At 41.4% G+C, this 24,077-nt stretch overlaps 1 protein-coding gene across 21 annotated transcripts in view; it reads left to right on the top strand.

Moving 5' to 3' along the window:
- Positions 1-24,077, top strand: part of LOC127639549 (adhesion G protein-coupled receptor L3-like) — a 296,527-nt gene that overhangs the window by 100,142 nt on the left and 172,308 nt on the right. For all 21 annotated transcript variants that reach the window (XM_052123117.1, XM_052122957.1, XM_052123044.1 and 18 more), the window contains exon 3: positions 10,123-10,336. In XM_052123117.1, coding sequence (XP_051979077.1) covers positions 10,123-10,336 — 214 coding nt within the window. The remainder of the gene's footprint in view (positions 1-10,122; positions 10,337-24,077) is intronic.

Genomic DNA, 24,077 nt, shown 5'->3' with positions numbered 1-24,077 from the left:
ACCGCGGCTCTGTGCACAGGAAGAATGAAGGGAAATTGCTAAAAAAGAACCTAGCAGATATCGGCCCTGAGCATCTCTCTCTGTTTTAGGGTGTACTCACACTAGACAATCTGTACTGTGCCCTAGCACGTTTGACGCCTAAAGTTCAGTTCGTTTGACTAGTGTGATCGTTCTGTACCCTGCCCAGGCCCGCTTGAAGAGATGGGCTTGGGCACGGTTCAGTTCAACTCAGGCACGGCATGCATCTTGTGTGATCGCTAACCATGGCCTAGCACGGAACTCGAAACATGACGTCAATGATGCAACTGTTACATTTAACAAACATGCCGGCAAATGGCTCACTTTGGTCTACGGCAGAGGTGCAGTGTTTACTGGAAATTTGGACAGACGAGAGTATACAGGAACAACTGGATAAAACACACAAGAACTCAGAGATATTTGGTAAATTTTGCGACTATCTTCGTACTCGTGGATACCAAAGAACCATTGAGCAATGACATGACATGCTGAAAAAACTGCGGTTTCAGGATCTGAAGGTAAATATGGCAGCTCATTGGATGAAAAGGATATATTCCAGTGGTACGGTGCAGTCGACAATGAGGCTTGTGAGAGGGCCGTTTGTCACCATGGCCCAAATGACTCCACAATTGAGCCACAAATTAAGAAACGTTAGAATGAATGACTCCATTGTGCTGTGCGAGAGCACTTTTCTTCCTGTTTTCTACATGACAAAAAGTTGCATCGTAATGACATAAGTGTGCTCAGGCACGGAATGTTAAGTGCAATGTAAGTGCAGGCCAGCAGGGGAGTGGAGAGGGGGAACAATAGTGCTTTGGCACGGTACATGGCCACCGGGACTAGTGTGAGTACGCCCTTACACACATACATACACATATACACTTACAGAGTCACGTTGAAGCTCGTCTTCATTCTTCGCTCAGTGTTAGAAAGAAGATCGAAACAACTTAGCAGCAGTACACTGTTTGAACATTCACACCAGCCACACTGCTGGGGGAGGCATTTAGACTAGCATTTAAATACGAGTAAGCCCGAGACTACATGTAAAATGTCTGTTACTGTCATAACCTCCGTTCCCTGATGGAGGGAACGAGACGTTGTGACAATGTAGTGGCATTATGGGTCTGTCTTGAGAGCCTCGGTTACCTCTATCTTTGAGAAAAGGCCAATGAGAATTGGTAAACAGAATTAGCATGCCCCTCCCACAGACATACGGGTATAAAAGGAGGGAAGCTTGCGGCTGTTCAAACAGGTTTTGAGCTGAGGACCCGAGAGTAAGGTCCCGGCCATTTCCGTGCCTTAGTACAGTGTTGTGGCAAGAGGGACACAACGTATCATTCCCTCCATCAGGGAACAGTGTTTACGACAGTAACCGAGACATTCCCCTTCTGTCACTCACTCAAAGTTGTGTCGATGACACTAGGGGTCCCTATCTAAAAATGCCAAAACAGTGAACCGTGTTACGTGGACTGCTGATGCAGGTGCAAGCAAGCTGCTGCATGTGGAAATAGCAGGTGCATCAGACTGCACATATCCTTCCCCAATGGCCAAAGAGACGTTGTATAGTTCCCCACATCCCTGAGGGAGGGAAGTGAAATAACTAGCCTGAGCGCCTTTCTCTCTCTATGTTTTCTCTCCATAGAGCGTTAGATGCAGCTGGGGCCATCTAACGCTATAACACGCATTGGGGAAGGCGTTCTTTTCCAATCTTATTCTTTCAGGGGGGAAAGACCCTGCAGAGACCACATCCTGCCCAGCAGGGGAGGTTAACGTGGCAAATAAGTCACGTGTGCTTACCAGCCACATATGGGAGTGGTGCGGTGGTAGGTTCTACCTTGACGGGGAGGAGCTCTACAAACACAGTGACCGGGGGACAGAGGGAGCTCTTGGCTGGAGGGACAGGCTCAATTGCGTCCATGCGCAGAAGGGTTGCGATCTCCGCACGCAGAGAGGTATTTTCGCCCTGCACTGAGGTAAAGTGGATGCCGCTACAACGGGGTGGGTGCCTGATGAACTGAGTCGTGTAGCCGAGACGGAAGGTCCTAGCCAGCCACCGCGACTTGAAAGCGTGAGCCACGCGTCCAAGCTCCGGGCGAGGGGCACTAAGGGGACAATCACGTGTGCCGTACCTGGAGGTGGGGTATGCGGAGCAAGGTAAGTGCTTCGAGTCTCTTCAGCACATCCATCTCGGGACGAAGCAATGCTCCCCCATGTAGTTGTGCTGAGGAGCAAGGTAAGTGCTTCCAGCCTTTCCTCAGCGCTTACCTTGCTCCACGTACCTGACAGCACTATACCGTGGGTATTGGGTATCTCACAGTGAGAACATGCACCATCCACAAACACTGCCTTAGTGTGTTCTCTGCCCAGAAAAGTGAGGCAGTGCCCGTGTCCATCTGAAGAGTTTACGGCCGCATCCAGGAATAACACAAGGATGGAAGGGCATGTTGAAAAAGATGCGTCTTTAAAAAGACGTTCCTTGTCCAAGTGTTGTACTCTTTTAGAGAAATATACTATTTTAACTGTATGTACTCTTTTAGATAGCTGTTGAAGCGCCCAGGTGCTAATTTGCGCCGTATCTCCAACAGCATACGCTCTTGTAGAGGTGACTGGAACAGCAGTGGATTCATAATACAAATTCTGTTCGCCAATTCTCATTGGCCTTTCCTCAAAGAGAGAGGTAACCAAGGCTCTCAAGAGAGACCCCTAGTGTAACTACATCTACACAATGTTGAGTGAGTGACAGAAGGGGAACCTTGGCTAATGTGACATTAAAATACGTTTTTAATGACTATGCCTTATTTTATGAATAAAACTCACATGATATCAGTAAAACAGGTTGTTTTAACCACTCGATGATTTGTGGTAGATAATGTGTGATATCCATTCTGCATTCACGGTGCTAATGCTAACAGGCTAAATGTGTTTATAATACGAACTGGTCACCCTCTGTTATTGTGTTTCATTTTGTGAAAAGAATCCACCTAAGATTATAAAGTTTTTTCAGACAAAGGTTTTTTTTACAGAAAAATGTCGATATAACTGCAAAGATGGGTGTAGAAAAGGATGGCAACTCTGTACTCCAGTTTGTTCATGCTGAATGAGCTTGACTACGTAAAGAAATTAATGAAAGTCAATAACAAATTCAAAAACACTTTTTGGACAGGTTTTCTCCAAAATGATGTCACACCCATAATTTCTTCATTTTGCCTTTATTGGCATCTTTGCTGTATGCCACAAATATGAGATTTTTTGTGATGCATTCTGTTTGTATGGTGTATATACTGTAAATTATATGATGTAACCTCAAATCTTGTGTCTTGCAAAGGAGCAGGGGTGGACTGGGAATAAAAAGTGTCCCTGGACTTTCTGGCCTGAGAGAGTTCCACTAAACCCGGGCCTATACACACCACAACAATAAACATTTAAGACAGATTGGATCAATATCACTGTCTGTGTGTATATGGTGTTAGGCATGAAAGGTGGCATTTAAGTGGGGCTGATGTGGCTCAGGTGGTAGAGCGGGTTGTGTCCTTGGGCAACGCAACTTACACTGAACCGTAAGTTGCTCCCAATGGCAGGCTAGGGCCTTGCATGGCAGTGAATGGGTGAATGGGACACAGTGTAAAGCGCTTTGGTAAGCTCTAAGGTTAATAAAAAGTCACTATATAAGTGCAGACCATTTACCATTTAAGTAACGCAGTGGAGTGGATCGAAGTCTTTCTAGCAAGTCAGTCCACTGTCGGCCATCTTTGGAATGCTCTCGGGAAACTATTTCCAGTCATGGCAGTGCAGCACCTATCCACTTGAATGGGGGAACACCAAAATAAAAAAAAAAATCATGTCAGTCTGTTGCATACTGTGGCAACTCAAAAATAACCACCTAATCAACCACCCAGAATACCCGAACAACTGTATAGCAATTCCCAGGTAACCACCTGCAACACCCTACCATTGTGGTGGCTAGTTTGCATGTGTAAGCACCACACACATTTCCTACAGAAAATGCACTTGTTGAGGTCTGATTGATTTACACCCTGATTTTTGCTTACACTTGTACTTGGCTCATTTTCTGTTCAATTGTATTTATGGTTTCGGTATCTACATTTAGCACATAAATCTTCTGCCCTATACCATCACTTCAGCAGGTTACGTACCATTTCATTAGATGCCATTTCAATTTCACATTTTACTAGGCAAAGCACATAGCCTGAATGTTTTTTTTTTCTTCCCATTTTAATCTCACAGATGTCTCTCCTGGCAAAATATGCACACCTTTTACATATGTTAATTTCGATTAAGTCTTTGCTAACATAATAGTGAATCCGTTTTCAAATTTACAAAGGCGTGATTGTCAAATTCTTGTACTCATTGTCAAAATCTCTGTTTAATCTCTATGTAAGTTACTTTCAGTTTCAGTTGAGATCACAACTGTGCTTAAATTTTCCAAGACACAGAGAAGTATGCAATCGTAATGCAGAGATCTCAATATGAACTCATTTCTTTCATTTGGGATTAATAACATCGTTTTTTATCTAATTAATCACAACTAATGGCAACTAAAATAGGGCTGTTCAACACGTTAATTCACAATTTATCATGACACTGGACCATGATAAGGAATATTCTGCCATCAGAGCAATTCAAGCTTGATATACCACTTGTTTTCAGCAGGACGCAGTAACCGAAACTCCAGCATTATTGGCAATGCACAGTTCTACAGAGAACAAACCACACTAGCCACACTTGACACTAGCGACAGCACAAGATGAGGACGTGATCTAACAGAGCACAATTTGGAATGTGGGGATCTCAAGATATGTTTTTTTTTTAAGTTTCAAACTACATTTGACTTGACACAGTTAACAAAAAAAAAAAAACACTGTAAATGATGCGACACAACCGCCGTGAGATGCTGCACAGCTGAAGTGGGGCTGACTGCCCCCTGCTGACTGCGGCTCACAAAATATAAAAATGTGGCACTTTATTTGCTCAGTTGGAAGGAATTAACATATGTTAATTGATTAATAGCATTTTTTTCTACATCAACAACTGCCTATTTCTATTTAAATTTCCAAAGAAGAAAGTGAGACAAAAACACTCATACATATATAATCCTGAGCTTTGAAAGGGCAGCCTTTGAGCAATACAATATTTTACTCTTGGTTGTCTTATTTTCCTTATTTTTCTGAAGTTATTGAAGCTCTTTCTTTGCCAATTGGACACACATAACTGTTTGTAGACCCCAAAGTCAAACTCTGCACTGTACAACAGAAAACCTGATATATGTGAACGCGGGTGGAAAAGTTCATTACACAGACTGATGCTAATTAACTGTGCTGCTTCACTGGTCGTCATTTCTGAAAGAGCTGTTCGTGTGCCACCTGTAAACAAGCAAACACAAACATACACCATAAAATGTACTGTGTACATACACACACACACACACACACACACACACACACACACACACACACACACACACACAGTTGCAGTTATGGAATTAATTTCCCCTTTCGATCAATGCTAATTTAGTGGTTCAGTAAAATCAGTAATTAGAATCGGGCTTCTCTGCTTAACGAAACCGTGCTTTAAAGACCATCTTAGACATGCATGAATTTCCATGCTGGTCAAGGCTGGTTTGTTGCTGGTCTAGCTGATGGACCAGTATATTCATGCTTTTTACCTGCAATTTATTTTTGTTTTTATAATTTGTTTTGGTGGAATATTTTCAGTTGAAATATTCACAGCTTTAAATATACAACCATGTTAAATTGCATCCCCCAAAAATGCAAGGACTGGTAAAGAAATTCCAAAGGAAATGTACCAAACTTACAACATATCCACCTTTTCACTCTTAACAGTGTGACAATGGGGACACGGTGGTGTATTAGCACGGCAATCGAGCTATTGGGGAGCGGTTCAGAGATTTGGGGTGGCTTCCAATGACAATATAATGCTCTATTTTCAATTGTCATATACCACCATGTAAGTACTTTGGTGCATATTATCAAGTGGCTCATTGAGCATGACACCGCGGAGACTCTGCATGTGGACGCTCATGCTAATCTCCGCAATCCACGCACAACTTGCCATGTGCCCCATTGAGAACGAGAACCACTAATCGCGACCACAATGAGGTTACTCATTTACTGGTTACACCCTGGATTTGAACTCACGACTCTAGGGGTGGTAGTCATCATCAATACTCGCTGAGCTACCCAGGCCCTCGTGTAGAGAGTGTCTTGACAGGTGGTCACCAGCAGTCTGATAACACCGTTTGAAGAGACTCTCTGCATTGTTTCATGAGTGACAGACAGAGACAACGAAGCTTTAGAGTTTTTGCCTTTAGTACCTGTAGAAGAGAAAAGATGAAAGACCCGACCTTACAACAAAAGAGTGTGGCTCTGTTTACATTTGGAGTGCATTGTGAGAGCTTTGGAAGGCTGAAAGGTGTGAGGTTCAAAACTAACATTTGTTCAGACTCACCTTTTTAAGTGTTATTTTAGTACATTCTTTATTCAGTTTGAAGTGATTTTACATTATGGCTATTTCGAAATGCACTTTGGAGGCTAATTTATCCTGATTGGAATGCAGGACTGGTATTGAAATGTGTTTTGACCGATCTGTCTGAAATGGTAAACTGAAAACGGGTCCGAAACTTTTGAATATTTGTCCACTTCAACCACATAAGGAGGTGGTTGAAAGTACTGTAAACGCATGTGACCACATTAGGGTTGTAGTGTAGACCTCAAAGTATACTTCGATTTTGACGTCTGTGCACAGTCGAACGCTCAGCCTTTCAAAGTATACTTGATTTGACTGTGGTTGTATACACAGGTGGCATATGCGCTATGACTACTATTAGAAACTTATCTATTACTCTTTAGGAGTTTAGACCCATAAAGTTGTCTTTATATTCCTTCAGACTTGAGTTATATAAATGCAGGGATCTCCTGACCTCCATGCATTCTTGACGTTGTTGTTTCCACCTTTGCTCCTGTTGTTTAGCGGCTATTACGTCGTCTTCTAGCACTCAAGTGTGAGCGTTGCCACCTTGTGGACACACTAATTAGTGCACAGAATTCCAGGCTTGTTTAGAGTATGCGCGGTTTGAAAAATCAGGTCATACGTGTTCAATGCTCGAATACTCTGCTCATGATGGAATGTGTGTCATTCAATCTCCACGCTGATGCCTAGCTTTCGCATCTGACCGAAGTATACTTTGGGCATAAATGCTCATTTGATCGAACAGCAGCGAAGTACCACCCACTCACCTGTCAATCAACATCTGAGCTTAAAAGTTTATCTTAGCTGGTTATAGATGGATTTTTTCTTCTATTTCGTGCACTGTATTATCATGCAGTAGTAGAGGTTGATGTACTTCCTCATGAAATTAGAGACCCTCCCCTCAAAAGAGACACATCTTAATACCAGGTGTAATCAAGGACTCTCTCTGCTTGTTTCTATCTCGCTCTCTTTAGCATATTGAAATGCAGCTCTATGTGTTGTGAAGTGAACGTAAACAGGATAAGAGAAGCGTAGGGTGTGAGAGCTCCACTGCGTCCCGTCTTGTGGTTAATAATCTATTCTCAGCAGGCTAGTGTTTGTTCATGTGAGAACAGTCACACCTTACGGCGGAGTTTCTCTGAACGCAGAGATTCGCTCAAACCGTGCAGTACTGAGGATGAAAGCCAATTAAAATTAGACTCAGTGGCCAGCAAGTGGTGTATTTCTGTCAGAGTAGCGAGACTTTGCTGTGAAGATCACAAGACCGTGACTGTTTGCCACAAGTGTAATAGTTCAGACGGTCATATTTTCTACTTACTCGAAATGAAGTTTACTGCACATTCTTCAGATGTTTATAGTTAGAAGTCTTAAATGGACCTTTTAAAATTTCAAAGTCAGATGTTTGCCACCAACTACTGTAGTGCTAATGGTAATATCATAGTATTTAGATATATACGGTTGCAGACACTGGGATTCCTGAAAGTGATGTTTTTTTGCACATATACCTTGAAGTCTTCACGACAAAAAAGCTATTTAAAAGCTAATAAAAAATATAGCTGTAATAAAAAAGGATGAAATAAAAAATGACAGAAAATAGTGTTTATAAAAAGATTATTTAACACACATCGGCCGTTGCAGTGGGGGCATGTTGTCACAATTGGAACCTGCCATATAGTGTTAAAGTTAAACAGTAAAACAACTATCAAACATTAACACATCACCAAACAGAAAAAAAACACTTAAAAGTTACCTATAAAAATGCAGTTAAGTCAGACCAAATCTTTCCCTAAATATGGTCTTTCTTGTGTCTGTTAAGGGACTTTGTGGCTTTTGTAATGACAATCATGGCCTCCCTCCCTCTGATTCACATTTGACCAACCTACCTGGTCTCATAAAATCACCTTACTATACTGTACCTTACACGTTACTATGCCTGGGTGCTAGTGAAGAGGTTGCTATGCATTATTTGTGCTCCGCTAACTCAATCAGCTGTATCAGAAAATCTCAGATGAAGCACCACTGACTAAATATAATGCAACCAAATGTGACTTGAGCTTTGTTCTGAAACCAAGTGAGATTCCTGCTTACTACTGGAGGGGGTGTCTCGTATTTTTCATCTTTGAAAGTGGCAACCCTTGCTTCTCACATCATGTGCAGAGGAGACTTGACTTACAATTGAGTTTGACATTAGCATGTTGCTAAATCTAACATCCAGTAGCCTTCTTTAAAACAAACACATACTATTGGATACAATAACACATTTTTAACTAGATTGAGCTATTGTTTATTAATGTTTGTGTGTGTGTGTGTGTGTTGAATCAAATATAGCATGTTGCTAAAGCTAATGGGGTAATTCTCTAATACAAACACAAAACATTGCCCCTATAAAATTGAGAGTTCTGGCAAGCCCTAGGCAAATTTGTCACTCATTATTTTTGCATGCCAGTGAGGTTTGCGGCAAACTCTTCATTGTTGCCACAGGTTTGCCAGAGAAGTGTTTCCTAGTAGCGGCAAATTATCCATTGTTACCAAAGGTTTGCTGCAGGTTCACCACTAACGGTAAAGAGATGCAAACTTCTCCCAGTAATTTGCAGCAAATCACAAGCTCATTTGCGTGTGAAAATAACCAGTGTCAAATTTGCGGCAAGTTTGCCAGACTTTTGTAAGGGTGGGTAAAATCACCAATGGTTAATGTTTTTTTTTAGCTAGCATGTTGCTAAAGCTAACTTTGCAATATTCTAATACAAACTAAATATTAGGCACAGTAACTAACTTTTAATTAGATTGAGCTTGTTTATCGATTTTTTTTTTGTTGAATTTAATATAGCATGTTAGCATGATGCTAAAGCTAATGACACTATATTCTAATACAAACAGAAAACAATTGAGTGCAATGACTTTTTAAATTAGATTAGCTATTTTTTTTTTTAATTAGCTTAGCTATTTTTAAAAAAAATTAGATTAGCTATTTATTTATTTTTACGAATGTTTGGTGATATTTAACCTCTTCAAACACCTCTTCTGCCATCTTGGATGGATTTTTTTCCCTTCTTTGCGCTCATCGCAGTGCATTCTAGGATTGCCTTCTCTGCAAAGTATACATGCATACCTTAGATTTTGGCAACATAATTAGGCTTCCACATTTTAGAACAGCTTGCACATTGAAAGTGTCCCTTTGATGCCTTAAAATGTTGCCCCTGTAGACAAGTCACTAGGTTTATGCTGTTAGTAATAAATGCAGATTTTTATTTAAGGACTTTCTTTCGATATTTTACACTTTACAATAAAGTGTCTTACGTATTTTCAGTGTATATTCAAGCAGATACAAATGCTGTACATATTTAATTGGCTTTTTTTGTTCATTTTTACTTTAACAAGGGCACCAGTATTTCTACAGGGAAATATTTTTTTCTTGGATAACCACTCACTTGCATAGTGATGACTTCTGCCTTCATTTTTGCCCTATTTTCTCAATTTTAGAAGCATCCGTCTGGGACACCTCTTTGCTCTGTGGGCATGTATGACTGCTGTGTTGACATATTACCATGTTGTGTTCATTTTTTTTTGAGTATCTCCTCTCACTTTTGCTTTTTGCAGCGTTCAGTCGTGCCCCAGTGCCCATGGCAGTTGTTCGGCGAGAGCTGTCCTGCGAAAGTTACCCCATCGAGCTGCGCTGTCCTGGCACGGACGTCATTATGATCGAGACGTCAAATTATGGCCGGACAGACGACAAGATCTGTGATGCTGATCCAGCCCAGATGGAGAATACGGACTGTTATTTACCTGATGCTTACAAGATCATGAGCCAAAGGTAAGACCTACAGACGCGACACATCTAGGCCAGAAACATATTTTACGCAAGTATTCAAACACAATGCTTGGCCAAGGGAGCGCTTTGGGTCACTTGATACTTAACAACTCTCAGTACTGAAGGGTGGGATAGAACTTCCAATGTCTGTACCAAACTGTATGCGTTATTATTCAGATAAATATATCGACTTTAAGTTGCTCAACAAAATTTCTTCCAACTCTGTCAGCATAATGATGGTAGTTGGAAACTGGTCTTAGGAGACAAATTGTGCTGATGTCTGGTATAGCACCCTTTTTACCACAGACTGAATCTCACATTGAATGAACGACAGTAGGTCGAAAGTTCTTTAGCTAAAATGGTTTTGTGTTTACTGAAATTCGATGCCCCCAGTGGCCGAAGCGAGAAGTGTTATTGAACGTATGGGAACATAAAATCTCAAGTTTCCGTGTGCAATGCCCTCAGAGGGGTGTCAAAAGCGAGTCGTTTTTAGTTGTAAATGACATTGAGTGACGTTCCAGTCAACAGGAATTCATATTTTATTAACCATATGCCCTAACCCAAACTTCAACCCTAAACCTAACCGTCAATGGAGTAAAAATGTAATCTTAGTGGGAAAACGTAAGCTCTGAATCGTGCACCTCAAGAATTATATGAACGTGATTACAACCTGGTTTCCAAGGGACCAGAACTGGTAAATTTTTTATCAACATATCAACTTCCCCTGAGAAAATGTTGTTCGCCAATACTGGGAATGCAACTGAGTTACAAATTGCACTCATAATCCTTTCTAAAGTTGCTTTACATACTTGCGAAGAGTATGTTTTTGGGCTTTGACAAAGTTGTGTGTGTGAATGAATGCTTTTTGTTCTCTGTGTTAATCATCCAGCAGACAATCTCTTGCCCAGCAACGCTTACAGTACAGTTATGACAGGGAACGTTCTGCTGGAGCAATCTAAAATTACCAAATTTGCAAAAAATATAAAAATTTAATAAAATGACCAAAAACACATTGGGTCATTGTCATAATATACTGTATATTTGCACTTTTACAATCATATTCTTAGGATTATTTTATATCTATGTAAGTTTACTATAACTGGATATCTGTTTATTTGTTTATTAATGAGTTCTATATTAATACAAATTACCGCTATATCATGTTGATTTGTTGACATGTGCGTAAACATATATATTGTACATGCTATTTTTTGACTTGCTTGATTTTTAAGTAAAAAAATTTTGAAAGTACTGTTTGATGGAGAAGCAACGAGGAAGTAAACTATAGCTAGTACAACATGTGAACAGTATAATATGGCTATTGCCATTATTTACGTCTATTTATACCGAATAGGTGCCTGAGAATATACATGTGTGTAGCTTATGTGTAACTTGTGCGTTCTATGTAGCTCAATATGTGTTGTACAGCTAGTTGTGTCTTGTAAAAGTTTAGCGTGAAAGTAATGAATCCTCTTCTGTCCTTTGTTGCATCGTCTCTTTGATTGAAATATAACAGAATATTTTCTATTATTTTATAACTGTTGTAAAAAAAACGTTACACTATCTGGTCATTTTGTAGATCTATTTGTGATAGATGTTCATGTCAGGTCACCAAAGACCCGAGGTGTGTAATAATGTTTGTTAAAACACCCATGCATTTAAGGGTTAAGTTTGTTTTGCTAACTGTGCTAGCAGCAAAAGGCTAAACACAGCAGATTACACCTTGAAAATGACCTTCTGTGTAGAAAATCCTTTGTAAAACTTAGAACCCCTCACCCTAAAATCTTTTTAGAATTAGCATCCTACTACACTGAAGTAGATTTGAGGTTTTTTTAAGTCTACAGTGCTATACTCTCTTTTTAACTGCGGTGATATGGCCCAACGCTCACACTTCAGCAAAGGGAGGTAGAGCAGGATTGGATTTACGGTGTCTTTAATTAATACTGTGTGTAATCTACTGTAAATTTGCTGCTGAGATGCATCAAACCAGCTGCTCAGCAACATTGCAACATAGCAAGATAACAAACAACAACAGTGTGCTTCCACCATAGAACAATGACTTCCTTCTCCACACCAGACCAATGAACACAAGGCTTGTATTATAAAGCACAAAATCATGTCAATTGTGGGGAATTTCAAAAGAGGGTTTCAGTAGAGGGTCTGTTAGGGGGTTAGAATGAATGTTGTAAGTAGTCTTGTAAGGGTGTTGTGTAGACTTCCAGTAAAGTAAGGGACCGTCTGAAAAGTCCTCACATTATGCTTGTGGTAAGGGTGTGACAAGGGGTCATTTGAAAACATCAGCCAGTAACATCAACTAAACATACTAATTAAAAATTGAGGTTTTTGGTCGTTGCATTTTGCTCTCTTATTAGAGCCTAGTAGCACAAGGGCCGTTCACACAGAACTGGTTTTGTGTCCATCTGCGCTCTTTTCATACTGTTTGCATAATATGTAAATGCACTACACTACACTTAAATCATTGATGTTGTGGGTGATGTTTCGCACAGGAACGCTTCATTTTGAAGCTGTGTAAGATAAAACTAAGGTATATTTACAGTGTTATGCGTTAAGTGTTCTGTTATGCTTTGTGCTGCGTTTAGCATTTTTAGTGCACGAATGCGGTCGATCTGATTAACCCCCAAGCAGTGCGTTTTAAAACATTCTGTCAACTTTCAACTGTCAAAAGGAGTTTCATATCCAAAAGCGCGTCTCGAGTTCTCTGCATTGTTTCTGTTGCGCTCCATCAAGTGTCATGTTTGAACAGTCCCTATCAGAGTGGCGTGGTCAGATACATGCCGTTACCACCGTGAAGCAGAGTCTGAGTTCAACTGAATACAACTATTAAAATGGATGTGCATGAATATACGACGAACATGGCGAATTAATTTTCCATTCCGCATTTGCCTGCCATGAGCAGCGCTGAATTACACTGTACTTTCCCTCTGCATCTCTCACCAAATCTTGCAGTTTTAATTGAGTCCACTGGGGGGCATTGTGGTTGTTTGCCATTGAGGTGTTGGATGAGAGCTTTTGAAAGCACAGCCACATTTTGTAATACTTGTCTAGATTAGTCTACTAAAACTAGTCTAGTTTGTTAAAGTTAACTTAATTTGAAAGAATAAAATAGCGTTATCATCTATAAAATTTCTCGACAATGCACATTCCTAACGACTACTTCATACAACTGTAGCTAATGAAAAACACTTTGGTACCGTGGCAATGGGATACCTTGCATAACTACATGTAAGTTAACACAGAACTGTCTATTAAAGCTTTACTTTTTACTTAAGATTTGAGAATATGATTTGGGCAAAAACCCTATGTTTTCATAATTTTATGCAAAATAGTTTAAAACTAATGCATATTTTGTTGGGAATGATCTTTGCAAAAACACTATAAAACATGCTGCTGTTTGGTCCATTTTTTCAATTCTCCCACTTGTGGACTTGCTGAGACAATGCTGATTTAAAACTGGTGATCACTGATGTCCTGTAGCTTTTCCCCTTGCTGAAATAATGTCTTTCATATATAATTCGAATTTTGGCAATATTTAAAGGGATAGTTCACCCAAAAATGAAAATTCTCTCATCATTTCTCACCCTCATGCCATCCCAGATGTGTAAAACTTTCTTTCTTGTGCAGAACACAAATTAAGATATTTTAGAAGAATATTTCAGCTCTTTAGTTCCATACAATGCAGGTGAATGGGTGCCAAAATTCTGATGCTCCAAAAAGCACATAAAGGCAGCATAAAAGTAATCCATATGACTCCAGTGGTTTAATCCATGTCTTCAGAAGTGATATGATGTTGTGGGTGAGAAACCGGTCAGTATTTAAGTATTTTTTGCTTGAAATTCACCTTCCTGCCCAGTAGGGGACAATTTACATGAAGAATGTGAATCACCAAAAACACAAGAAGAAGAATGTAAAAGTATTCTTTTTCTTACCCACACCTATCATATCACTTCTGAAGACATAGATTAAACCACTGGAGTCATGGGTATTACTTCTATGCTGCCTTATGTGATTTTTTTTGAGCTTCAAAATTTTGGTCACCATTCACTTGTATTGTATGGACAATACAATTTTCATTTATAACACGATAAATACTGAAATTTTGTACTTAAAACTGAAAATGATTTTATTGACACAACGTTTTATAATTTTGCACAAAAACAAAAAACGGACGTGGGCTTCCTAAACATTGATTTCAATTGTCCCTGGGTTTATTTTGCCGAAAAAACACCCGCTGATTCTTGTATCATTCTGTTCAGGAAATGGAAGTGGAGCATAGTTCTAGCGGGAAGACCAGCAGGTGTACATCATCACATCATTAGCTGGGTAAATCTTAGCCAATCGCACGTAAGCCAATGCTTTATAAGTCCGCTCACAATCTATCACATTGCTCTTTCGGTGTGCTAACACTGCAACCTCCACCTCCCCACCACCACCAGTTGAGCCCTGTCCCGCAGGGGGGTAGGCTCCTCGCTCCTGCCTCCTATCTCCGGCAGGACATGAAGGTTCCGGGTACAACTACCTCGGACTGCCGGACGGGGCCTACGCCAAAGAGAGAGACATCACCTCCCGTTTTACATCCATCAAATTAATGGCATCTCAAATCTTCACTCAAGCCTGCATGTCTTCCCGAAAGAACTTCTTTTCTACCATTAGAAAGTGTAAACAGACCTTAATATCAATCCGCACGAGCAACAATCACGTCAACACCAGTTAAGGCAAAAAAATGCGACTTAAGCCGGGATTTTTTTTCGTGTCATCGCCGATGTTTTCAGAACATCTTAGTTGTTTTGTAGGTCAACATTCTGTCAATAATAATCATCTTATTTTAAGGACATTTTAGGCCTGCTACATGTCAAAATAATTCATTTTCTGGATGCTGATGCGTCGGGTTGATGAATGAACTATCTGACAGCTTGTATGATATTAATCTCTGAGGAATTGCCCCAAATTATTATATAACCAGGTTTATTTTATTTGAATACTAATTTTAGACTTTTTAATATCAAAATTGACATACTTTTGTGATTCGAATCCCTGAAATTGTCAAATATTTTGCTCTGACAATTTTAGAACGTGTGGTTCTGTGTTTTCAAACAAAGTTTGAGACTTGCCTCTTAAAGGGGCAGTGCACCCAAAAATGGAAATGCTGTCATTCATTTACTCACATCATTTACTCACCCTAATGTTGTTCCAAACCTGTATGAGTTTCTTTCTTCTGCTGAACACAAAAGAAGATATTTTGAAGAATGTTGGTAACCAGAATGTTGACTGTAACCATTGATTTCCATAGTATTTTTTTTTTCCTACTATGGCAGTCAATGGGTACCTTCAACCGTTTGATTACCAACATTCTCTACTGATATTTCATTGTACTAATACAGTTACACAAATCAATCCACTGAATTGACTTGGTAATTGTTGCTACAGTCAAGCTCTTGTGGTACCCCAGTTCGTTTCAATTTTGTATGCTTTTTGGACATAGGCCTGTTTTAACTTGACTCAACTTGAAACGTGCAGCACATGTTTTTCATGTCCCGTATTTGATAAAGTGCAGACGTGGTCTGTCAACAACAGAGTTTGTGGTGCTTAGACACTCAACTGCATATTTCGGAAAACAATGACATTAGGAAATGGATTAGTGCGCTTGAGACCTAAGTAGTGTATATCGTTGAGTTTTGGTTGAGTGTTTGTGTAGTGTCTAATGTTGAGTTTCTGTAGAGTATGCTGTGAATAGTTTGTAGCGAGTTGAGGATTTTTTTCAGGGGAATCCTGTAGTGTGGTGTCTCTCAGCCTCATTAACATTAGACGAGATGAACAGAGGCAAAGTGCACCTCCAGAGAGGAAACAAACTCAAACGCTTCAATCCCACTTACCCTTTAATCCTATTAGAGAAGAGACAAGAAGGCAATCCAAACACACAGAGAGCGAGAGAGTGTGTTCAAAGACTGGCAGCTACAGAAACAGAGGTTTACTCCAGTGCGCAAAATACAACGGATGACATGTGTTTCCCAGCAGCACACACACACACACACACACACACACACACACACACACACAGGCTCATGTGTCACTTCTGAAGTACCTCCATTTTTTTGTATATATGTTTTTGCTTTATTTGCTCAGTTTGGCTGTTTGTCGAGCACTTGTTATGAGATTTCTAGGTTTATGTAACAGGTCACATTTTAAGGGCAACATCATTATACAACTTAATTTAGAAAATTAGCAAGAAAGATTCATATCTTCCCACATCTGTGTCGTATTATCATTGTTTATGCGTCTTCTCTTCATATGTCACTGTGTGTGTGTGTGTACTCTGTGAATGGCATGGTTCTTGCCCGTGTCATCTGATAGCTTAATTCGGAAGCGCTACTCCCCTTAGCATGGAATTCTGCCCCCGTGGGAATAGATCTTATTTTTCCGGGCCGCAAGCCACCTGTCTGGCGCAGCTTTAGACATCTCACGCAAACTCACACAGCTGAAAACCAATTGCTGGCAGCAGCCATCTGAAGCAAATCTTTTTCTTCTATTATTATTATTTTTATGATTTGTATTATTGTATTTGTAGCAAGCAGTAAATTGATGTCTCTTCAACTATGGGCACTTTTGGTAAACAGAGGGCAGCATAAAAAGAACCAAGGGGATGCAAACTTTTGAACAGGATGATTTGTGTAAATTATAGTACATTTTGTATGATGTACCTTTTGAAGGGCTATTCAACATAATCTTTTTAGGGCCCAAGCACTGAAAGTGCAGAGGCCCTTTTGTTCTTCTAAGGATTATTATGAATCAAGCCCTGAAAGGGCGAAGACCTCTGTTGTAATCGTTAGTGTTCTTATTGTTCTTTTTTTTTCTGCCATGGGAGTCTATGGCAGCCCATAGAACCATTCGCAGGAAAATTATGACATTTTGCACACAGCTAGAGGACAGTCTGAACTGATACCACAGCAAATTTGGAGTCTGTAACTCAAACCCTTTGGTCAATTGGTCAAAATGTCATTCATGTTTACACTTATAACTTTTGAACTGTAAGTCCTAGACATAAAAAAAATATTTTTCTCTGATTCCTGAGCTCACCACCCGACTAGATCTTCTGGCATTTAGAATTTTGAGGAAGCATGTTTTTTCACTACTCTTTTTGAAATCATTCCTGAGAAATGGCTTCACGAAGTGGACTGTGAGCACGCCAAAATGGACTTCATGCTGTACCTCCGCAACATTTTGACGGATTGTGACAAAACTTGGTATGTGACATCGACATCATGCCTTGAGGCCACCTGCAAAGTCTTGCCACACTGCTCCCTGCTGGTCAGGAGATAGCAAAAACTGCTATTTTGGCTTATAACTTTTGAAAGCTTTGGCCAAAAATTATAAAACTGGTCTCTTTAGATTCAGTGAAACAATACCAATTGTCCCATGTCGGCCATTTTGAATTTGGTCGCAAAATGCTGTATTTTATGAACGCATTGACACATCGTTACGAAACTTTGCATGTGTCAAGTCAAGTCAAGTCAAGTGGTTTTTATTGTCGTTTCAACCATATACAGTTAGTACAGTACACAGCAAAACGAGACAACGTTCCTCCAGGACCACGGTGCTACATAAAAACAACAAAGGACCAACATAGGACCACATGAGACTACACAACGAAATAAAATACCTATATAAACTACCTATATATACCTATATAAAGTGCACGTGCAAACATGTGCAAAAAGTACAGGACAGTTCAACAAATTACTGACAATGAACAGGACAATAGAGAGTGCAGCGCCGACCAGTACTCAGTAGTGCAAAAAGATGACAGTTTCTAAAAATGTAAACATAACATACTATGAGATAATGTTCTATGCACATAGCAGTTATTGAGGTAGCAGACAGTTATAAAGTGACAGTAATTAAAGTGCAACTCAGGACACGTGTGTGTCAAACCAGTCTCTGAGTATTGAGAAGTCTGATGGCTTGGGGAAGAAGCTGTTACACAGTCTGGCCGTGAGGGCCCGAATGCTTCGGTACCTCTTGCCAGACGGGAGGAGGGTAAAGAGTTTGTGTGAGGGGTGTGTGGGGTCGTCCACAATGCTGGTTGCTTTGCGGATACAGTGTTTTTTGTAAATGTCTTTGATGGAGGGAAGAGAGACCCCAATGATCTTCTCAGCTGTCCTCACTATCCTCTGCAGGGCTTTGCGGTCCGAAACAGTGCAAGTCCCAAACCAGGCAGTGATGCAGCTGCTCAGGATGCGCTCAATAGTTCCTCTATAGAATGTAGTGAGGATGGGGGTTGGGAGATGTGCTTTCCTCAGCCTTCGAAGAAAGTAGAGACGCTGCTGGGCTTTCTTGGTGATAGAGCTGGTGTTGAGGGACCAGGTGAGGTTCTCCGCCAGGTGAACACCAAGAAATTTGGTGCTCTTGACGATCTCCACAGAGGAGCCGTCGATGTTCAGCAGAGTGTGTTCACCTTGTGCTCTCCTAAAGTCAACAACCATCTCTTTTGTTTTGTCGACATTCAGGGACAGGTTGTTGGCTCTACACCAGTTCGTCAGCCGCTGCATCTCCTCTCTGTATGCTGACTCGTTGTTCTTGCTGATGAGACCCACCACGGTCGTGTCATCGGCGAACTTGATGATGTGATTCGAGCTGTGCATTGCTGCACAGTCGTGAGTCAGCAGAGTGAACAGCAGTGGACTGAGCACACAGCCCTGGGGGCCCCAGTGCTCAGTGTGGTGGTGGTGGAGATGCTGTTCCCGATCCGGACTGACTGAGGTCTCCCAGTCAGGAAGTCCAGGATCCAGTTGCAGAGGGAGGTGTCCAGGCCCAGCAGGTTCAGCTTTCCAATCAGGTGCTGGGGAATGATTGTGTTGAATGCTGAGCTGAAATCTATGAACAGCATTCTAACGTATGAGTCCTTATTGTCTAGGTGGGTGAGGGCCAGATGGAGGGTTGTGGTGATGGCATCGTCCGTTGAACGGTTTGAACGATACGCAAACTGCAGTGGGTCTAGTGAGGGGGCAGCTGGGTCTTAATCTGCCTCATGACGAGCCTCTCGAAGCACTTCATGATGATGGGTGTAAGTGCGACAGGACGGTAGTCGTTGAGGCAGGACACTGAAGACTTCTTTGGCATGGGGATGATGGTGGTGGCCTTGAAGCACGTTGGAACAACGGCGCTGCTCAGAGAGATGTTGAAGATGTCGGTAAGAACATCTGCTAGCTGGTCTGCACATCCTCTGAGCACTCTGCCAGGAATGTTGTCTGGTCCAGCAGCCTTCCGTGGGTTGACTCTACGTAGAGTTTTCCTCACATCTACCGTGGTAAGACAGAGCACCTGGTCGTTGGGAGGAGGGGTGGACTTCCTCGCCATCACGTCGTTCTGCACTTCAAACCGAGCGTAGAAGTCGTTCAGCGCATCTGGAAGGGAGGCATCTTTGTCACAGGCAACTGATGTTGTCCTGTAGTTGGTGATGGCCTGGATGCCCTGCCACATGCGCCGCGTGTCACCGCTGTCCTGGAAGTGACTGTGGATTCTCTGGGCGTGTGCGCGCTTTGCCTCTCTGATTGCCCGTGACAGTTTGGCCCTAGCTGTTCTTAGGGCTGCCTTATCGCCTGCTCTGAAGGCGGAGTCTCAGGACCTCAGCAGCGTGCGCACCTCCGCAGTCATCCACGGCTTCTGGTTGGAGCGTGTGGTGATGGTCTTGGAGAAAGTGACATCATCAATGCACTTGCTGATGTAGCTGGTCACTGATGCTGTGTATTCCTCCAAGTTGGTAGAATCGCCATATGTTGCAGCCTCCTTGAACATGTGCCAGTCAGTACACTCAAAACAGTCCTGAAGAGCAGAGATGGCTCCTGCTGGCCAGGTTTTCACCTGCTTCTGAAGCGGTTTTGTGCGTCTGACGAGCGGTCTGTATGCTGGAATTAACATAACAGAGATGTGGTCTGAGTAGCCGAGGTGGGGGCGGGGCTCCGCCCGGTACGCGCCTGGGATGTTTGTGTAAACAAGATCAAGCGCGTTCGCCCCTCTCGTTGCAAAGTCCACATACTGATGGAATTTAGGGAGCACTGTCTTGAGATTTGCATGGTTGAAATCTCCGGCGACAATAAACAGTCCGTCGGGGTGAGCGTTCTGCAGTTCGCTCATAGCCCCATACAGTTCACAGAGCGCTTCCTTAGCGTTAGCGCTGGGGGGAATGTAAACTCTGGTTATGCAAACAGTGGTGAATTCCTGTGGTAGATAAAAAGGTCTGCCTCTAACAGTCACAAGCTCCAACAGCGATGAACAGTAACTAGAGACTAGCATAGAGTTCTTGCACCATTCCGTGTTGATGTAAACACACAAGCCACCACCGCGAGTCTTACCGCGAGAGAGCTGTATTTCTGTCGGCACGAAACGAGGCGAGCCCGTCTAGCTGAATGGCGGCATCCGAACTCTGTCGCTGAGCCACGTCTCCGTGAAAACAAAGACGCAGCAGTCTCTAAACTCACGCTGCGTAGCCTGCTGGAGTCGGATATAGTCCAGTTTATTGTCCAGGGAGCAAACATTTGAGAGCAGGATAGACGGGAGAGCCGGCCGGCTAGGGTTTGTTTTTAGCCTAGCATGGACCCCGCCCTCTTTCCGCGCTTCGCTTTCGCACACCGCTTACGACGTCCTCTCCCCGGCCACCGGCATCAGGCGACGCCGAGGGCTGTAGGCCTGGTCTCCGCAGCAAGCCGAGTACGCGTAGCGCCTCCTGCAGGTCATCATGCAGCTTGGTTTTTGCATGAGTCTTATATTTGAGTAGTGTCTGGCGATGGTAGACATGAACACTGGTTGCTCCGATGTCCATGTGTTGCAAAAGTCGGGCTTTTTTAACAAAAATAGCACCATTGTGGATCCGGAGTGGCCGCTGCGTGCTACCGCGCCGTCATCAGGATCATACCCTGAAGGTGCCTGAGAAGTTTGGGTCCAGCACTACCTAGTGGTGGAAAAAATATTTTATTAACTTTGTGAGTTTATATCTTTAAATGCATTGGTCTGTTCTCACAGGACTGGTCTTGTTAAATTCGGGAGGACTTGCCGGTACAACGATACCATATTTGCTATGGTTCACCTTAATAAATAGTTCCAAAACTATTTTAGCTAATTGCTTCAAAGCCGTTCCGTCTGATTGGAATGAAACCTCCAATATAAGAAGCGTCATTAGTACATTTATTAAGATTAAAAAGAACGTGGCAAAATGTAGCTGTTTGTTGTTTAGAATTGTTTCACAAACAAATTTGAAACTACCAAATTTCGTAGTGGAGTGGTGGTGAAGTAGTGGGCTAAAGCACTGAACTGCTAAGCAGAAGGTTGTAGGTTCGATCCCCACAGCCACCACCATTGTGTCCTTGAGCAAGGCACTTAACTCCAGGTTGTTCCGGGGGGATTGTCCCTGTAATTAGGGCTCTGTATGTCACTTTGAATAAAAGCGTCTGCCAAATACATAAATATGTAAATATAACAAATACCAAAGAGGAATAAAGGCTGTTGCATTTGCTTAGTAAAATAAAAATATTTTAGGACCTTGCCCTGGGTGGTTATTGTGAATTCATTCCCTGGGGGGGGGGTTATTGTGTAAACAATGTATAGTGTTCAATGTTGCACTTAACACCCTCTGCACAACCTTGAGTAAACGCTCTTTATAGGTTTACTAATAGCCAAAAAAACCAAGCACTTTTTTCTGGCGATGATAGATGGTCACGCAACTAGGTCACGCAAATAGAACAGTAGTGTATCTTGAGAAACATGGCACTCTAAACATGGATTTTGTACTCCTACAGCATTCAGAATTCTAACCTAAAATGTGTAAATATGCTTCTTTTGCTGCTCATGCTGCTGATAATTGGCTTGACCCCTGTAGTGCTGCTTGCAGCTATATTTATTATTATTATTAGGGGCCAAGCACCGAAGGTGTATAGGCACCTATTGTGTTTGTTAGTTCTTTTTAGTGGTGCTTGTGAAGCATCACTGTTATAGTCTCACATACTTATTATTTTTCTGTACACTTTTTTGGCACCTAACTCATCCCGCACTGTTTGTCATAGACCCACAAATGAGGTGTCAAAAGGACTGGCCTATTGAGGACACCTGTGCTATGACTTTTCTAAGGGATGGGGGTACAGTGCACCCCTGGGGGGCAAAAAACTGTCTCAAAATGTTGCGAAGGGAATGTTGTAGAGACATGGGGGTGGGCTCATTTCACTATGGCTACCAATCAGTCTTTAAGTATTATCTTGGAAATGGCATAGCCATGCCCTAGCAACCATTTACAACAACCCCATAGACTTCCATTCAAAATGGCTCAGAAGGATATCTTCAGAACAGAATGCCATAGACACATGGGGATTGACTCTTTTCAGTCAGGTTATTAAACAGTCAATAAGAATTACTCTGGTCACTGTTTAGCCATGCCCTAGCAACAATTTAGAGCACCCTAGCACCCAAACCCCATTGACTTTCATTAGAAATTGCTTAGATCGTTATCTCAGTATCAGAATGTTGTTGATACTTCATTGTTGGCTTGTATGACTTAGGAGAGCAAGCATCCTTCTTACTATCACCCTAGCAATTGCCTAGGGTTTCAGCGGTATACCGGTTTCACAGAATTCCATGGTATAAAAATTGACAGTTATCATACCATGTACTTATCTACGATATTGAAAAAAAATACAACTGGACAGAGAATCTCACCTGCGCGTGCACATCTCCTTTCCTCCTCGACTGCCTGTCAGACTCGTCAACTTGCCCCCCCCCCCCACACACACACATGCAGTGTAGAAAATGTGGTGGCAAAAACAAATATAGAAAATTAAAGCCAAATATCAAACCAAATTGTGTCCCAAATTTCAAATAAATAAGTTAGAAATGCCAAATATCTTAGAATTATTGTATACATAGTACCAAATGTGACCATCAAAGTTCCATTGTTCCAAGAGTGACACTCGGATTTAAATGTCTGTCATTCTGAAATGCCTGGGTCTACAGGCCTAATTACAGATATAAGGTTTGCCAAGATTAAAGTTGGAAATTAAGGTAATATAGTCCAATAAACATTAAAAAATGCTAAAAAAAAAAAAAAAACATTTAATATTTGGGGCGGTGCCAGTTAATGGGCTAAACTAGCTCTTCAGTATACTTACGATTATGACAACTAAGAAATAGGAAAATAAGAAAACATTTGGAACATTTTGTAAGGAATCTATGTAATTGTAATTTATTGTATTTACATTTTTTATAAATTTTAATATGAAATAAAAAAAAATAGTTCACATCTATCTGAGGTATTTTGAGTGTGTATTTTAATAAAATAATTGAAATATGATAAGATGTATCAAGTTGCATCAAGACTTATTTTGTAATCAAATCATAATGGTTTTCTAAAAATGCTAATAACTTTTGATCATTTTAGTGTATTTTCATTGATAGACTCCTTTGCTATTTGACAAAGATATTTGTCAAGCCTGCCAATAAAGCAGATGTGATGTGTTTGTCTGTAATTACAAAGGAACGGTTTCTGAGACCACCAAATTTCGAATCCTTCAGTTTCAGGGGTCAAACCCGAAACAAGACGATACAGATTTACTTGGATAGGATCAGGTGATGCACCACAACCTTTACGTGTCATTTGTTAGGCGATTTTAGCTAATGGTAGCATGCGACCTGCTAAACTTCACAGACACCTTGACACCAAGCATGCTGAGGTAGCGGAAAAACCTCC

This window comes from Xyrauchen texanus, chromosome 1 (assembly GCF_025860055.1).
Source record: "Xyrauchen texanus isolate HMW12.3.18 chromosome 1, RBS_HiC_50CHRs, whole genome shotgun sequence".
Taxonomy (NCBI): domain Eukaryota; kingdom Metazoa; phylum Chordata; class Actinopteri; order Cypriniformes; family Catostomidae; genus Xyrauchen; species Xyrauchen texanus.
The sequence above is the reverse complement of the archived record's forward strand: the minus strand, read 5'-3'. Positions and strand labels throughout refer to the sequence as shown.